Source organism: Bipolaris zeicola (genome assembly GCF_000523435.1).
Source record: "Bipolaris zeicola 26-R-13 unplaced genomic scaffold scaffold_234, whole genome shotgun sequence".
Taxonomy (NCBI): Eukaryota; Fungi; Ascomycota; class Dothideomycetes; order Pleosporales; family Pleosporaceae; genus Bipolaris; species Bipolaris zeicola.
Window position 1 is genome coordinate 20,270 of NW_006912283.1, and position 17,661 is coordinate 37,930.

Below are 17,661 nucleotides of genomic sequence, written 5' to 3' on the forward strand. Positions count from 1 at the left end.
CTGGCTGGCGCCGACGCGTCCCAGCCATTGTCAGCTTTCGCGTCGGGCCAATTAGTGCTTCGTCGCAAATCGTCGCAAACAACCCCCGCCCTTCGCCAACCCACTATCTCTATCGTACCTCGGTCAAGGCCGCCGCTCCTTTCTCACACATCCCAAAGCGCGCATTTATACACCATGGAGCCACCAGCGAAGCGCATACGCATCTGGCAGTCTGTCGAAGTGGACGAGGAGAACGCCGAGTACATCAAGGCGAAGCAAAGACAACAACAGAAATTCAAGGGCCGACTCGAGTCGATATTCGAGAAATATGGAAATATGCACGAGTCAATGAGCGACGAGATCGACATGGCAACCAACAGAGTAGTGGTGGACAGAGGACATTTGCGGAGACTGAAGCGCCAGGTCGGTCGGAAGGAGACTATGTTATTGGACACCCTCGGCTTGGCTGTAGGGAAGGAGTCGAGATATGAGGGTGAAGAGGAGGACGAGGATGAGGATTTACAGGATTCGGAAGATGAATTGGCGCCTACGCAGCCAGTGAAGTCAAAAGATAAGGAGCCTGAACTGGACGGCCAACAAACCAGAATACCAGACGCGCAGTCCCCACGCAGCGATAATACTCCGTCAGTTCCACAACATTTAACTACCCCAGCGACTTCAATACCACAATTCAACGCAATGCAGCCCCCCAATACGCCGAATCCAAATCCGACTCCGAGCCTCCTACCGCTTATTCAGTTTCCACAAACTCCTGCTGGACAGCAGGCGCAGGCTACATTCTATATGACTTTGACACAGGGAATTGGTGAAGTCATCCAAAAAGCTATGGCACAGTCCGGTCTCCTGCCGCCCAACTTTTCTACCCCATTTGCAAGCGCTGCTCTGCCACCGACTACGCCGATGATCACCACAACCGATAAGATCGCACCCGCTACGGACCCGAAATGGTTCTTCCCACCTCTGTCTGCTGCACCAAAACAGGATCCAGTGGCTCAATCTAGCCCTCTTCCCGCTCGTAGAGCAGCCCCGCTAGCTGAGCAAGCCGATCAACCAGTCGTTACTTCGTTACCACGTGAGCATGAAGGAGAGCTATTAGCAGAATCGACACCTCTGGTCGAAGAAGCCGCTCCCTCAATTTCTCACGCAAGGCTACAGGAGAGCTCACCCACTACACATCGCCGTACCAGTCCGCGCGTTGAGGTTCAAAGACGCCGCATTCGTGCTACCAGAAAATATCACTTTACACCAGAGGACGACACATACATAAGCAGAAGAAAAATGGTGGATCACTCATCATGGGTTGCTATCAAGGAAAGCCAGGCGAAATGGAAAGACTGGCCCGCAAGTGCGATCAGCAGGCGATGGGCTTTGATTAAGGATCAAAACCTGCATCTGCAATCGCCAGTTATAGCTTGTTCGAACAATGACGTCCATGACACTGAAAATGAACTGGATGAGCAAGTAGAGGCATCTGTAACACAGTCTCATCATCTGCCAACTCCCAGCTCATCCGAGCACGAAGACGGCCACAGAGAAGCCGCCGAACCAACACAAGCTTTCAAGGGATTTTCCTCAAGCGTATATTATGACGACGACGAACGAGAACTATTGTCTCTAGCTGGTTCGGACGCAGAAGAGGAAGGAGAAGGAGATGAGGAGGTGGTGGTGGTGGAGGAGGAGGAAGAAGAAGGAGAAGGAGAAGACCATGAAATCACTTGCGACGAACAAATGCCAGACGTCCTACCAGACGATAGTATAATACCCTCTATAGAAACGACAACCATGATCGACGAAGACGACTTACAACGAGACCTACTCGAAAGCTTAGCCATGCACGACGCCACCATCACACCCCCACGCCAAACATCAATCCAGATAAAACCCGAACCGATATCACCATCCACACTCACTCGACGCTCCGAAACGATCCCAGACACACCCACAGCCAACGATGACACCAACAACTCCACACCGCACCAATCACCTACAACCACAACCACAACCTCGCCCCTCCTCTGCCAAATCTGCAACCGCACCTTCAAAACACCCCAAACCCTCGCCCGCCACCTATCAAACCCCAGAAACACTCACACGCATCCCGCCCCACCACCACCACCGCCACCATCCCACAAACGCAGCATCTCCTTAGACCTCATATCCTCCCCCACCACCACCACCACCATTCCTAACAACGACGACAACGATCTCCTCCCCCCAACAACCCCCCACATCAAACGCGAACCCAGCACTACCGCCTCCCCCAGCTTCTTCGTCTCAGCCTTCCAAACGCCCAGAGCGGCGGCGGAGAGGAGAAATAGCAAGGCTGGGTCTGGAGTGTGGTCTACGTCGAGGGTGGAGAGGAGGGCGCATGTTAAGCAGTTGAAGCGGGGTTGGAAGGGCGTTGGTGGGTCGCCTGTGGTGTCGTCTGGGTCGAGGGGGAAGAGGAAAAGTTTGGGGGAGTTGATGGGGGGGAGGAAGAGGGGTTGGGGGGAGGAGAGTGAGGAGAGGGATGAGCTTTGTTTTTGAGGACTTGGGGAGGATGGAGTTTGTAGAGTAGAGTAAAAGTGAGGGGGGGTTTTTTTTTTGGGAAGGAGGTGGAAGGAGGCTATGTGAATTTCATGGCTTGCTCTGTGCCTTCTTTTAATGTACATGGGTTTATGTGTGAAACAATCTTTTTCCATTTCTCTCTACTTCCCATGCAGCCCCCCCTCACTTTGTCACTGCCAATCTTTTTTTGCCTCTTCCAGGTCTCCCCCTAATACTCCCAATTTCTTCAAAGCATCCAAACTCCGGTATTTGAATCGAAACACTGCATACGGCATCTCTAGGCTATCCACATACTCTGGTCTCGCTATCGCATGGCCGTAGGGAATGGGTGTGCTGGTATGAACGAAGTGTTTTGTTCCCTTTTTAGAGGTTGCGGCGGCTGTGATGGCGGATTGCGAAGAAGGAGAAGGCAAGAGGGATGCAGGTGGAGGTGGCGGAGGAAAACGCCAGTGAGGTTTCGGGGGCTGGACTCGGGACTTGGTAGGAGATTTTGAACATTTGTGGCGATGAGGAGTAGTGGTATGGCCAGGTTGCTTTGCTTTCTTGTCCTTCTCGTCTTTCTCTTCGTGAATAGCAGGCCGGGACACATTGGTCCCCTTCATCCCACCATTTTTCTGTTCTTTACCCAAACTCATTTCGAGGACGCCTTTTAGCTCTTGAAGCGCTGATGAGTCGTTTTTCTTATATTTCGATTTTGATTTCGACTTCTTTGCATCAGATGGCGGGGTCGGCTTGATAATATCCTGCCATCTTGTAGGTTCTGGGCTTTTATGACCAGTGGGCGGAATAGTCCATTTAATATCCCCATCTTCGTCATCGGAAGTTGAGTACCAGGCGTTCTTACCAGGGCTCTTGGGCTTTTCAGTTGCCCAGGTGGAATCTTGAGACGTGGCAACGGCCCAAGAATGCACTCTGTTGCTGTCCCAAGTAGATGAAGCTATAGAATGACGATCCTTTTCGCCAGAACCAATAGCTTCCCATGCATATTCTTTCGCAGATGGTGCATATGGAGCTGGAAACATGTTACTGGTATTGTTTACGGCTGCAGGCCAAGCTGGAACTCCTGATGCAGAAATACCCCCATAATCATGTCTGCTTGGTCGTCTTGACTGCGTATGTGTTGGGAGCGCGATATCTGGGTGACTTTGAACATCTGGTATCGCTCTTGTGATTGCAGAAGGAGCAGGTATCTGTTCAGAATCTATGCACTTCAAGTTTTCAGCACAAAGCGGATAGCGAGACGAAGTTCGTCCATGATAAGATTGCGTAGACTTCGAGGGACAGGCACGACTCTTTGATCTCTTTCGCAGAGTCTGTATATGACTTCGAGAATGTGACGGCTGTATCGTGTTGTCTGAGCTGCTGGACGAACTTGTAGAGTACGCAGGTGAGGCACTTCCTGCCCACCTTCTGTATTCCAACGAAGTTTCATCTCTCTTGCGGAGTCTAGATTGTGACTTGGAACGTGACTGATGCCTTCTCGATGTATGTGTAGATCGCCGTCGAGGATGTATATAAGAAGATGCTCGAGAAACAATCTGGGCATTAGAGTAAGGAGCTGCAATTGTAGCAAGTGGTATCTCCAATTGACTCGAATCCTTCCACTCCCTTCCTCTACTCGTCCCCCAAGTTTCATCAGTATCCCAAGAATCTGACGGCGTTTCTTCGCACGAATGCCACCCATTGCCATAGCTGGAGATTTCTGTCTCCCACAAATGATCTTCGCTCTGGTTTGCATGGGCTCCTGTTTTGCTCTTTATCTCAACCTGGCCCCACCCATTTGGTGACTGGACCCAATCTGATGCTCGGTCACTGCGCTGATTGCGTTTGGATGGTGATGCCCTGAAGGAATGCGGTACCTGCACAGTTGCAGTGTGTGGAGATTCTGGCCATGCACCAGGGGCCTGGCTTGTCTTGTCTTCTTTCTGTGATGAGTGGTCTGAATCTCTGTCATGTCGTGCAGACTGGGCTTCTACCCGTCGTGACTCCTCTACGCCCTGTTTGACTGCTGTCTTCAACACATTTCTCAGCCACACAGGGTCGACACCACTTGTTTCTGGAGTCGTAATCATATGATCGTCGCGATGAGCAACTTTTCTATCGGGTGGAATAGGTCCGCTACCGTATTGGAAGCCCGAAGAGGGAAGGCTTTCTAAGCGTCGTGCCCGCGGGCTCATCGCTTCCGAGCACCGAGATCCGGACGTCGAGTGACGTGTCATAAATACTCTTGAACTTTTGTCCCGTACGGGGAGAGTGTTGTATTGAATATGTGTCTTGGAGCTCTCGTGGCTCTGCAGTGTTTCAGCGTACGGCGCGCGATATGACGACCAAGGCGCTGGTGGACCAGAGATATTGTGGGAATTATCGAGAAATGGCCCGCGATCATCGTACATGGATCGATTGTGGGAGCTTGGTGAGTCTCCTAAGCTAAAACGATGGTCAGGCCAGTCACCAGCGCCGTCCAAGTTGATCGCCGAAGCAGATTTTGTGTCCCGACTACCAGCGCATCGCAGCACTACAACTTCAATACATCCTATGTTGTCAAGAGTGGCCGGTGAGTGCAGGTTCGACGCATCGTCCGCAGACGCTGCTGCTGATCAGTTACTGCCACAGAAACACCATATCGCAACTCACCAATATCCAAATTATCAAAAGTCCACTCGCGCGCAATCATAGACCCATCCTTCTGTCTCTCCTCTTTCTGACGCACCCTAAAGTCCACCAAAGAGCGACTGTCTGACAGTTTTCGGGGCTTGATGTTTTGCCTGTTGCGATTGCACTGATAGATACCGTCAACGTAGACAAATATCGCGATGCCAGGCGCTATGAATGTGTTGGATGTGAGATGAATGGAGAAGGATTGTGGCTGGTTGGGTATAGGTACGAATGTCTCTACGAAGCCGTCGCCGTAGATGGTACCATACTCTGGTAATGCGTGTTGGGGTTGTGATAGTTCGATGCTGCAATTGAGGTCCTTCAGCGACGGCATTGTGAAGAAGAGTTACTTTGAAGGTTTTTGTGGGGTGTTTGCTCGCCGCTGAATGGGGTGAAGTCTTTGGTGTTACGGGGATGTCCAGGGTGAGGTCAAGTAAAGTGAAGGCTGCTTGGCAGTGACGATCGAGGACTCATGAGGAAGGAACGTCCACGGATATGTCTTTCACTGGTGCAAAGTATTCAAATACCTTTTTTCAAAGGCTGAGACTGCCTACAAGAAGAACTGGCGGTTGTCTATTCACAAATGTGTCATGTTCACATATCCATGGCTCCTATAAACACGCTCCAAAAAACGTATATAGCGTTCAATCGTAAACAAACATTGTCCCCAGGTCACATATCATGGATATCCAACGAGATTATCCATAGACCAAATGCAGACAGCCGCGCCATCTCTTATCCAAAGTAAGTGGCACCATATTTGACATGTGTTGTTTACCTGGGTACACCAACACACAGTCAAACGATATCCGTGTCTTATGCCAGACACTTGTATCCAGATTGCATGAGCCCTCTCGCATAAATTTTACAACGCTTTTGTTTATGCCCTACGAGTCCGACTTCATCGTTCCGCAAAGCGAACAGGTCCACCATTGATTTTCCTGTAACCAGTCAGCAACACAATTCATACAAATTGTATTCTAGAAATAACCTTACCATGAAGGTCCCACACTCGAGACAGTTCCAGCCTATCCTGCCTCTTGCAGGTTCAAACGGCGTGGCACCCTGCCCTCGCAGTCCAGACTGCGGCGGTGGTTTGGGTAGAGTAGGTACCGTATATGACGATGCGAAGCGTTTATGTTCTGGTATGGGCTGGGGTGGCTGTTCGAGGCCACAGGCACCACAAGCAAGATAGTCGAGTGGGTTGTGTAGCGTGCATTGCGGACACGCCCACTTATTCGGGTCAGTGGGGAACGTGACAGATTGCTGTGGCGGAGATGGCCGCGGAGATGGCCGCGGTGGTGTGGGGGGAAGACGCTTGTTCCGTCGTTGCTCTTCGTCGTATGAGATAAGGCGCGAGGGTGTCCTTGCGGATGTTGAAGGAGTACGTGTTAGTGCTTTTGATGACGTTTGCGCAGTTGATCGTGGCAGAGGTTGGCCTGGAAGAGGGTAGGTTGTGCTGCGTGTATGGTGAGATTGATTTGGTAGAGCTGGCGAGATGCTAGGGGAAGGTGGTGCACTGTCGAACTGTAGTCCGTTTTGAGGATCCCAACTTAGCCCACCGTTTCCAGTCGGGGCGCCTAATCTCTGCATTTCTTCGTCGTACATGAGATCTTGCAGGGCTTGAGCAATCGCCCAATCATTGGCATCGTCTTGCTCAGCTGTGGTGCGGAACCTGTCCTGCTCTTGCTGATTGACCTGGTTGACTAGCCGCTGAGTCTCAGAGCTTCCGCTTGCACAACCTTCGGTGATGCTGTTTCTGCGTGAGGCCGCGTCTGCGATGACTTTACGCATATCAACACCGCGTGCTGTAGGCCGTGAACCACCTAAGCGATGCCCTCCTGTGCTGGCGTCGGTCGACGTTCGTCGCTTCTCAGCAGCGACCCGAGCCTGGCGGCGCATCTCGTCGAGCGGTATGCGCCTACCGCCAAGTTTTTGGCCTTGCGTCAGGAATCCCTCACCAGTGTAACCCTTCGCAAGAAGAGACTGATGCTCCTCCCGAAGTTCGTTCCAGAGATTGTTAAAGTCGACATTGTGAGGGCCAATGACTATGTGGCAGAGTTCATGCAGTAAGGTATCTGTGACTTGCTCCAGGGACAGAAACTGCCTGGAATCATAGTGATATCTCAGCCGGATCAGGATCCTCTCTGTGCGGTTGATGTTAAGGCCTGGGAGCCAGTCAGTCAAGTATCTCGGGGGCGGCTTCCGCCCTCCTACCTAGCAGTTGAGGCTCATCAGGAAGGAACTCGGCAAGTATTCCAACCTTCCAGCCTCGTTTCCTCATCATGGGTTTGACCATGGACGCAGCCTTACGGAGGGTATGCAGCGCCTCGCCATCTCGTGGAAGGTGTTTCAGGTGCTCATAGGCATCGAAATGCGCATCAATTTCCCTCATGGTGTGGCGGTGTTCCTACAAGTCAAGGCCGTGCACTTTGAGTTGTTGATGGGTCGTCCTTGGATGCAGTGCAGGGTCCTCTCTTTCGTTGTGCTGGCAGGCAATTTTTATCAAGGAAATGCAAACAGCCCCTGAAGGGGCGAAGAAGCAGATGAATTAAAAAAGCCAAGATTTGCTAGGAAAGGGCTTGAGGATACCGACAGCCACGTAAGCAGTTCACGCGTTGTTCTTGGTGGTTGACGACGACGATAGCGCCGGACGGAGTCAGTCTATGCCACCAGGCACGGCTATTTACAGCCTATTATTGTCTAAGCGAATGTGAAGCACGAGCGAGTGCAGATAAGGCCTGCAGCTGCAGGCCTATAAAAGGGACCGTGTCCACGAGAGAGAAGACGGTGGCGCAAAAGCCACTGGCCCTCACGTGCGACCGTGTCTGGGATGGCCGCGCGAGTCATTGGCCGGCTTGACGTAGTGCACTTGTGTGCTTGCGACAACCTCTGGAGGCGACATCTGGCAAAGTTTGAAGCACCGCCTGTTGGAACAAGTTTGTTTTTTAAGCTTGAACACGTTCTGAAACCTGCCAAAGCATGTCCAACAACGACCAGCAAGTCCTCGGCGTGGTGAGTGGGACGGCATTTTCCATCTGCTCCTAGCTGACGTATACAAAGCTGGCTGAGTACTCTAGAGACGTTCGCAACTTCACGGGATCGATATGGGACGCAACAGATGCGCATTTTGCATATGTAGCTGGATATATTAAAAAGAGCCTCCCCGAGACATGGCTTCCGGAGCGCGCGCGACCGCGGCCACCACCTCCACCCCCGCATCCTATTGCTGGCGCCTACCTACATCGCCTCCAGGACTGGGCCCTCAGGCACCGCGCTTTGACAGCCGCCATTATTGCATTCTGTGCGACTGGGGGATTCTTGGTATGGCAAGAGCAGAAGCGGCACAACCGTAAGCGCCGAGCGAAACGAGCGGGCAATGGAGCGAGGATGGAAGTTGTGGGTGAGTATGCGACACAGTCAAGCCTAGTTGGAGGATGGAGCTGACAGGTACAGTCCTCGCGGGGCCGCCAAATTCGCCCATTGTACGATCGCTATCGCTCGATCTTGAGCGACGCGGCTTCATTGTATACATTGTATGCTCCAATATGGACGAGGAGCAGCAAGTTCTAGGCGAGTCAAGGGCCGACGTGCGGCCACTGCACTTGGACGTAGTCGACACAATGGGCACGCAAGAGGCCATGAGGCGTTTCAATGAGCTTCTCACCAAACCACATGTTGCCTTTCCCGGGGCAACCCCGCATAACCTTAATCTGCGTGGTGTTGTTCTGGTTCCTGACTTGATCTACCCTACTGGCCCTGTAGAGACGGTCAGTCCTGAGCTCTGGTCGGACGCGCTCAACGCCAAAGTGCTCAACACGATTGCAGTGACGCAAGCGTTGCTGCCGACAGTGTGCGAGTTCAAGTCGCGCGTCCTAATGCTTACCCCAAGTATCATTGCGTCATTGCGGCCGCCGTTCCATAGCGTGGAGACGACGATTGTCAGCGCACTCGAAGGGTTCCTGGCGTCGCTCCGAGGCGAGCTGGGTACCCTAGGCATTGAGGTGTTGCAATTTCATCTCGGAACATTTGATCTGACAAACGTGGGCCCCAAACATCATGTGCAGTCGCGGTCGATCGGCAGCCCACATGCTTGGCCAGCAACGACGAGAGCGTTATACGCAAGCAATTTCGAGGCCCAAGCACGCGTTGCGCAGAGCCGGGGCCTGCTCAACCAAAGCGGCAGCTCAGTTCGGGAGCTACACAATGGCGTGTTCGATGCGCTCACACAGCGACGACCGCAAAAAGTATGGCGTATTGGGCGTGGAAGTGTCACGTATGATCTGGTGGGCAACTGGGTGCCGCGTGGGCTCATAGGATGGATGATGGGCTTGAAGCGCGTGGCTCTCGACACTGCATCCAAGCCGAGGCTGGAGGACAGCGTACAACTACAGTGCTGGGAGAAGGTCGATGCGGTCGCCTAGACGGAACGGCATACGAACAGTCTGGGGTGACAGGATGCAGGTGCATGGCAGATGGCGTGTGGAGGGAGGTTTGATGACTATCCACGTCATAGTCGGACTGTGCTTGCGGGAGCTACAGGGCGCCATGGCACCGGTGTGGACAGTGAAATTGCAGCGCACACGTGTGTTGTTATTTTTTTCAGCTTGTGTGCGCGGTGTTAGGTAATGGCGGATGAGCGATGGATTGAGTTTTCCTTCAGCATTGGAGGAGCAGCGAGATGAAACCCGGGTTGGAGAAGGGGATGGGCTTGGCGGCGGTGATGGGCTAGCGGCGCCCCTGCAGGGTTCATTCACGAGCAAGTGAGCAAGTGAGCAGGTGGTGGGTTAGTACATAAACGTAGCGAGGCGAGCAGTGACAGCCGGGCCCCTTGTGTATAGGTTAGACGGGCTATTGTCTACAAATCTCAGCTCTCGACATCGGGCGTTGCAAGAACAGTGGTTCGCAGGATGGGCAGCAATTTAAATGAGCAAAAAAGTTCTGGACCGTGACATGGTGCTCGGGTGCGCGGGAGCAAATGAGCAGCGGCAAGGAGGGCGCGACGACGGCATTTTGGCAGTGCTAATGATTATTGGCGGCCGTGGCCCAAAGCGGCCACGAGCCGACGAGGGCGACTACGCGTGGTGCTAGTGAAACGAGGCAGTCGGAGCCGTGGGTGCTGTGTCGCAGGTGTGGTGGTGGGGGTTTGGCAATGAGTGAGACGGTGCTGTGTGGCATGGGGGCCTGATGGTGGTGGGCGTTGTCCTGGCATGGTGGTGGTCGTAGTGTAGGCAGTTGATTGACCATCATGGGGGGACAATACAGACAGCATGATGACGCTCATGTCGTATAGACAGCCGCCTACTGCACGCTACACACCAAGTACATTGCCGTGGTCATGCAGCAATAGGGAAAGGCGGCGCGAAATGTCAATAGTGAGGGCCGTATAGGGCGGCGGTGGTGGCGTCGTGTCACGCTTCACGGCGACTGGGGGCGGCGGTGGCGCAGAGACCACACCGTTGTCGATGCAGGGCCGACTCGTAGTAGCGCGCCCAATTGGTGACGGCTTTGGCTCCCTCTCTCGCACCGGGCTCCACCGCGGGTTTCAGGAGGTGTAGGTTTGGCTATTATTGCCCTGCAACAACTGCCAAATACACTACACTACAATACCCACCCGAGCCCCGACTCTTCACACCACCCTCGCCTCCCGCCCGGTCTTTCTCGACGCCTGCCGCCGTCGTATCCGCTCCTTCGCGCTGCTCCCGCTGAGCCTTCAAAGCCCGACAAGTCCATGATCGCGTCACATCCTTCTGCTCCTCCTCCCCCCCTGCAGGCACAGCCGCCGCCGTCATCGCCATCGCCATTGCCATTGCCATCGCCAGCCTACTAGAAATACTACCTATTACATTTGCCCGATCCGAGGCGGCGCGCATGACAGCCCGGCCTCATCAGCCCTTTGCTGCCGATTCCATGCACCACCCCTGCTGAATTGCCTGCCCTTTGCTCACTGACTGCTCACTCCCTCCCGCCTTCACATACCATGGCAAACCGGCAGCAGCGCCCGGGCGGCCTCGACCTCCGCTCCCAGTCGTTTGACCCTTCCTCCACCTCCACCTCCAACAACGCCGGCTTGTACGCAAACACCAACAACAGCAGCTCTGGCTTCGGCAACATCGCCAGCGCCAGCGCCAGCATGAGCAATCTGTCGCTCATATCTGACCTACCCAGCCCACGCACTGGCGAAGCGCCCCCCGCTCTCTCTCCCCTCGACGCCCTCGCCCTCCAGGGCAGACTGCTCGCAAAGCGCTTCGAGCAGCAGGACAAGACTGGCCGTCGCCTCAGCCGATTGGCCCCTCTCACCATCCAGAACGAGTTTGGCAACCGCCCTGGATACTTTTCCTCTCTCTCAAACTCGACCGTCAACTCGCCCAACGAAGATGCAGGTCCATTCAAGTCCCCACGCCCCGAGCCGTCTCCGCGCCAGGAAGTCATGGAGAGGCACAAGTCCTGCTATCCTCAGTTCGGCAGCGATGAGTTAGAGCCCCAGTATGCTGTCGGCCCTCTGCAAAGCCCCATGGCCACTATTGCAGAGGCCAGTCCTGCCACTCCGCCCCGCGGCTACTTTGATCTGCCCAGGTCTCACTCGCCCGAATCTGTCGAGCCTCAGTTTGGACTCCGCGAAGCCACGCCCGTCACTCCCAATGTCCCGGCTCCAACCTCGCAAATGTTCCTGAGCCCGCAAAGGAAGCCATCCGGTGACTCGCAGCACCAGTCGCCGCACAACCGGTCCAACCTGCACCCACCCCGATCGTCCAGCTCCTTGCGCTCCAATCGCTCTCCACACCTGTCACCCAGCGTCAGGTCTGTACATGGCGACTGCTACGGTGAGATTGAAGACATGTCGTTGAGCGGATCATACGACTCTCTGCACCAGAACCGTAACCTGTCTCCCAGCTCCAGCGTGTCTAGAGCCCATTCCCCCGTCGCTCCTGCTGCGACACACAACATGTCTCGATCACCATCGGCAGCATCTGATTATTCTGTCGGCAGCGCAAACCTTCCACGTCCAGCCTACAACTTCTCAAGGCCCATGAGTCGTGGAGGCTCACGTCCATCGCTGGATGTCAGGTCCACCGACGGACCGTCGCGCCAGGCGTCGGACGACAGTGCGTGCATGAGACCCTCTTTTGACAATCAACTCCAACAACAAGATTCGAACGATGCGCCCCTTGCGAACTACGGTAACGAGACCGTCCACACACCCGTGAGCATGGCTAGCGAGGACTTCCGACGATCGGGCGATTTCACTAACAACCCGGCACCATCGTACACTTATACCAAGTTCAACCTTCCTCGCGGCAGGCCTGTCGATCGTCGGTCTGTCGGCGTTGAGGACTTCCTCAACAGCCAGATTAAGTGGGATCAGCCCAAAAAAGCTAACCAGGCTCAGGCCCGGCCACCCTCACCCGAGTCGCCGCCGCGTTCATTTAACCACGGCGCACCCTCTCTTACATCTAGCAACAGCACAATCCGCCCTCGAACTGCCGGCTCTACTAGCGACTTGACTCCCCAACAACATTGCGACATGGGTATCGAACTCCATGAAGCAGGCGAGCTCCTGAAATCCACCTACCATCTCCGTCTTGCAGCCCGCGCTGGTCTTCCCGAAGCCATGTTCTGGTATGGCCTGGCCTGCCGACATGGCTGGGGCATGCGTGAGAACAAGGCCGAAGCACTGCAGTGGCTGCGACGCGCCGTCGACTCTGGACATCTGGAAATCGCCGACGACGAAGATCAAACCAAGAACGGCCAGCCCACCGATCAGTTAAAGAAGAAGAAGCACCGCGCCCAATATGCAGTAGCCATCTACGAGCTTGGAAAATGCTACGGTAACGGCTGGGGATGTGCCCAGGATAAGTCGCTTGCTCTTCGCTGCTACGAGATTGCCGGAAACTGGGGCGATGCAGATGCTCTCGTCGAAGCCGGTTACTGCTATGCTGAAGGCGTTGGCTGCAGAAAGAACATGAAGATGGCTGCCAAATTCTACCGCGCAGCCGAGGCCAAGGGTGTCAGCATGGTTGGCAACAGCTGGATCTACAAAGACAAATACATGGACGACGGCTCCTCTGCCTCGGACGCGCGCTCAGTCCGATCTGGCCGCTCTACCACCAAGGACCACTCTGAGAAGAAAGCTCGCGACAAGAGCAGGACTCGCGCCATCTTCAGCCGCAAGAAGAGCGTTGGGACTCAGTCTTGATTGTCCTCTCTCCACTCCTCATCATCCTCCTCTTCCTCCTCACACTATACCTTGTAAATGTGTCCACGACTATTTTCATATGCGTTTGGCGACGGCGTCTAGGCGTAGCGACTCGGGTTTGTCTGATTTTTAGTCTTTCATACTTTGAGGGGCGTGTGTGCTTTCGCGGCCCCCCCGGTGTCTCTACTCTGCCTTGCCGCTTTTGGTTTCCAAAATGGTTTCCATCTCGTTTTTTTCCTTTCATTTCTCTTTTTTTCCTTTTTCCACCTCTCTCTGTTATATTCACGAATGAACCTTGCCTGGTGCTTGGGCTTGAACACCTTTTTCGTGGCTTGAAAACATGCTGCCTCTTACCTACTATACTCCTGTGTGTATGTGTGTGAATGTTTTGAAATATTCATTCGCCACATGACATTACGTTCGAAACATCCCTCTTCGACATCTTGAACATATCTGTTTTTTTTTTGCTCTCTGATTTTTTTATTTCCTTGCGCTTGTCTTGTTTCTCTTTTTGTTTTCATTTTCCTTCTCTCTTATTTCCTTACTGTTCTGGTTTTTTTTCCTTTGTTTATACCACTGTTGCGTCATTTCGGTCTACGGGACCTTTCTACTTTTCCTTGTGTTTGCAAAAGGGTAGAAGGAGTGGAAAGGCTTCGAGAAAAATCATCCTTTCTCCCCCTTTTTTCCTTTTTGCTTGTATTCTAAAATCTAATACCCAAACTGGGGAGAGAGTTCTGGTGGAAATACCTGACTAGACTCCCTTGTTGGTGTTGTAGGGGGGGGGCGTCGACAATGGGACGAGGAACTTGGTTTGAAATTTTCCTTGTATCATCGGATTGTTCATTGTCTGGGGGTGGGGGAAAGGTGGGCAAACATGAGAACACCTTACTGTGTGTGGGGGGTGGTGCATAGGTTGGATTGGGTCAGGTTTAGGGGAGTGTACGATAAGGTTCCGCGTGAAAACGGTGCTTTGCGACTTCTTCCTTTTTTTTCCCTGTCTTGTATGTAGGAAATACCAAAGAGGAAGATTTTTAGATGACTGTAACTGGTCACTATCTTCTTGCCAAATACCTTGTTGTGTCTTTCTGGGTGATTGGATCTTACGTCAACATGCATCAGTGGGGGTTTCTCCGGGACACCCCAAAAATCCTTTTACCACGATGCCAAAGACTCCGCAAGGTCAAGAGTTTGAACCTCCTCCCTCTTAAAAAAAAACTGAGAAGAATCTCCTTGAATCTGTCAGAAGATCATCTTAGTATCTAAACTACATTTCTTTCAGATTCTTTTCTGATTTGTAAGAAGGAGTACACGTGGATCACCTCTTATAATGTGCTACACGCATATTCACAGCTGACCCTCACAATCGGCAAACGAAACAAGAGCAGATAAGGTAGATTATTCACAGTTTTGCTCATTTGCAACAGCCCAACTGGCACTACTACATATATACAGACGCTCCCCCTTTTCACTTTTCACCCTCTCCTTTCCCGCATCCCCCACTCTCATCTAACACTTCGAGTTGGTCTGGGTAGCAAGTGCCAGCTTCCATGGCAGCGCATTGTAGGTGCCAGTAGCATTGGGGTCAATACCCTGGTACAGGTACCTCATCTCACACGGGCGAACCTGCAGCCTCTGGTCGACATTTGTGCGGACCAGCTCGCCATGGGACAAGCTCTGGGACCAGCGGCCACCGGGGAACTGTGTGTTGGCGGCGCCAAGGAAGGGGGTCTGCTGGGAGGCGGCAAGAGGAGTCCACTTGTCACTTGTGAGCGACTGGGTGGTCCAGGAGCGGAAGTAGCGCAGGCCACCGGGTGAGTTGCCGGTGCCGATGCACTCGACGACGAGGAGGTAGGTGTTGGTGTTTGCGATGTTGTAGACGGTCGAGGCTTCGAAGAGGTCGTTCTTGGCAGCCTTGAGCGTTACGACGGGCTCGTTCATGCCGCGTGGAAACTGCGAGACGGGCGTTTGGCTGCGGTAGAGACCGCCGTTGTCGTCGGACGAGTACAGGTGGCAGAGGGCGGTGTCGCAGATGACCCACATGTCGACCCAGTAGCCAGTGGATCCTAGACCATTTTGGATCGTCTGGGGGGTGCCGTTGGGGTAGAAGACTTGCGGGGCGGTCCAGCCTTGTGGGTTGGAAATGTCGGGGTTGGTGCTGTATGCTGCATTGCCGTTTTGGTAGACGAGGTACCAGAGCTTCTGGGGGGCGAAGTAGACTTTTAGAAGTTAGCATTATATAATTTTTTTGGGAGTGAAGGGGGAAAACATACAGACTTGAGGAGCGGCACGGTAACCTGTGCCGATACCTGACTGGTCAAGGTAGAAGAATGGCGCCTGGTTGGCCTTGCTGAAGTCGGTAAAGTTGAAGTAGACTAGGTTGTAGCCCTCTGCCTTGGCCGTGCTGGCAAAGACATGGTATACACCGTTGTTCTGGATAATCGTCGGGTCCTTGATACCCGCAATTTGACGGCTGTCCTGCTTGGGCGACACGAGGACGCCGCTGGATGACCAGGTGAAGGTGCTGGGCAGACCGCCGTTGTTCTGGCGCGTCTCGAGAGCAGCGTGCTCATGCAGAGGGAGACTGCGAGCGAAAACTGAGGCTGCAAAGGCAGCGCCGGCGAGAAGGAAAGAGCGCATCGCTACTTGTTTCTTGTTCCAATAGGCGATGATCCAACTTTCACGTCGATAGAAAGCAATTCATCGATCCTTTATATACTCGGTAGTCGATTGCCCGGGGCACGAAAAGCTGGGGTATGCCCATGTGGGTCCGGGGAATAGACTTCTTGCAGATGGGGTAATATAATCTTGGTTTGTACTCCATAGTTTTTCCGTCTTCGCTGGCGTGCTTCTTGCCCCTCCAGGCACTATTGTCCTCCGTTTAGCGTGTCTGTGTGTGATGCGCTAGCATGTTCAGGCTGTTATCACCTGAGAAGATTGGTCGGTAGGAAACCATCCAGTTCCTACTATTGTAGAAGGTCAAGAAATCGTCTTTACATTGAGTTTATTACACTGAGGTAATTGGATGGGATTTCCTTATATGATGCAACCAAACTCGGCCCTGTATCTTGGTAGGTGGAATGTTTCCACTGTAAGAACGTTATCGGTCCCCGGCACATCGGTTCGAGAGAAATATGAAAAGCCGTAGAGGCTGCTAAACGGCACTTTCTCTGGATATTGGGCGATCTGGAGTTGTGTTAGTATGACAACATCCCCTGCTAGTGACCCACATTATGCACTTTAGCCTTCTGCTGTCATTCGTAGTGTCATTTGTCGCGCAGCTCATAACCTCGCCCCAATTGCTCTAGATGAAACACAAAGCTGGTCGCGAGAATCAAGGGTGTTGGCAGCGTTGTTGTTGCTCTACAACTTTGGAGTTCATCATCAGCAACTCTGTTGTACAGTGTTGTCGCAGCTTCCATTCCCCGCGTCTATCTTTGGGCCACCGGGCCGATCGCAGAAGCCGGAGAATCGAGAAACGTCTTAGGACGGAAAAACTATACGTCGAACCGCATTTCATCCGGTGGCTAACAATCTGGGGATGGTCATGAGCGCTGCTGTATGTAAAGCAAGCACATGCTAGGCAGCTTGGTCTATGTTTACTTATGGAAAGATGCCTTGGCCCTTGTGCTTGGCGTGCACGTGGTCTTACGTCAATTGTGCTCATTATAGTATGGATCATTTAAACTTTGTGTAGCCTCTAATGGATGCACCTGCAGGTCCCAACTCACATTCCTGGGCATTACTAGGACCGGTATAAGTCTCACAAGTGAAGGGCACCAGTCAGATGGCGAGGGAGCTATTATCCACCGTCCGAGCACTCATAATCGATCAAAAAGCCAGGCCATCTTCTTTGGCACAATAAAATATGGATATTTTACACCTTGAAAATGTCCATTCGTATTGAGACTGTGCATGCATATCGTTTTTCATGTCATGGTGGTCTACTTACTTGGGGTTAATACTTCGATATGGCGCTATATGCTGACCACCAAACAGCAACGTTGTGCATTGCATCTTCTTGCGTCTTTCTCCATATGTAGCTTTAATATTCCACCAACGATAAGCATCGCACAGATAACGGGGTTAGTGAAAATACACTCAAGGTTGCCGTATTACCTTCAAAACACCACTACATGTTTCAAGCAATCCTCCGAATGTCACCACGGCAGCTTACGTCACTCAAAACACTGATAACGTGTTCTATCAGTAAGCTGGAAACATCAGTAAGCTGAACGCCCCACCCAACCCGACCCAACGCTCTG

At 52.9% G+C, this 17,661-nt stretch overlaps 6 protein-coding genes across 6 annotated transcripts; 3 read left to right on the forward strand and 3 right to left on the reverse strand.

Annotated features, from left to right (window-relative positions):
- Positions 1-174: 174 nt before the first annotated feature.
- Positions 175-2,526, forward strand: COCCADRAFT_107572 (uncharacterized protein; the record flags this gene model as incomplete). Its single annotated transcript, XM_007718469.1, has 2 exons — positions 175-1,053; positions 1,090-2,526. The coding sequence occupies 2 exons, from the start codon at positions 175-177 to the stop codon at positions 2,524-2,526; spliced, it is 2,316 nt and encodes a 771-aa protein (XP_007716659.1).
- A 191-nt stretch (positions 2,527-2,717) lies between these two features.
- COCCADRAFT_40542 (uncharacterized protein) lies at positions 2,718-5,536 on the reverse strand (the record flags this gene model as incomplete). The annotated part of the gene is made up of 2 exons (XM_007718470.1): positions 2,718-5,134; positions 5,182-5,536. The coding sequence occupies 2 exons, from the start codon at positions 5,534-5,536 to the stop codon at positions 2,718-2,720; spliced, it is 2,772 nt and encodes a 923-aa protein (XP_007716660.1).
- Positions 5,537-6,089: 553 nt separating this feature from the next.
- COCCADRAFT_107589 (uncharacterized protein) lies at positions 6,090-7,597 on the reverse strand (the record flags this gene model as incomplete). Its single annotated transcript, XM_007718471.1, has 3 exons — positions 6,090-6,143; positions 6,199-7,370; positions 7,420-7,597. 3 exons carry the CDS (start codon positions 7,595-7,597, stop codon positions 6,090-6,092), a joined length of 1,404 nt encoding a protein of 467 aa, XP_007716661.1.
- Positions 7,598-8,184: 587 nt separating this feature from the next.
- COCCADRAFT_107566 (uncharacterized protein) lies at positions 8,185-9,626 on the forward strand (the record flags this gene model as incomplete). The annotated part of the gene is made up of 3 exons (XM_007718472.1): positions 8,185-8,217; positions 8,266-8,554; positions 8,623-9,626. 3 exons carry the CDS (start codon positions 8,185-8,187, stop codon positions 9,624-9,626), a joined length of 1,326 nt encoding a protein of 441 aa, XP_007716662.1.
- Positions 9,627-11,182: 1,556 nt separating this feature from the next.
- Positions 11,183-13,399, forward strand: COCCADRAFT_8696 (uncharacterized protein; the record flags this gene model as incomplete). The annotated part of the gene is made up of 1 exon (XM_007718473.1): positions 11,183-13,399. The coding sequence occupies one exon, from the start codon at positions 11,183-11,185 to the stop codon at positions 13,397-13,399; it is 2,217 nt and encodes a 738-aa protein (XP_007716663.1).
- Positions 13,400-14,905: 1,506 nt separating this feature from the next.
- Positions 14,906-16,036, reverse strand: COCCADRAFT_107564 (glycoside hydrolase family 62 protein; the record flags this gene model as incomplete). Its single annotated transcript, XM_007718474.1, has 2 exons — positions 14,906-15,615; positions 15,670-16,036. 2 exons carry the CDS (start codon positions 16,034-16,036, stop codon positions 14,906-14,908), a joined length of 1,077 nt encoding a protein of 358 aa, XP_007716664.1.
- Between the last annotated feature and the right edge of the window lie 1,625 nt (positions 16,037-17,661).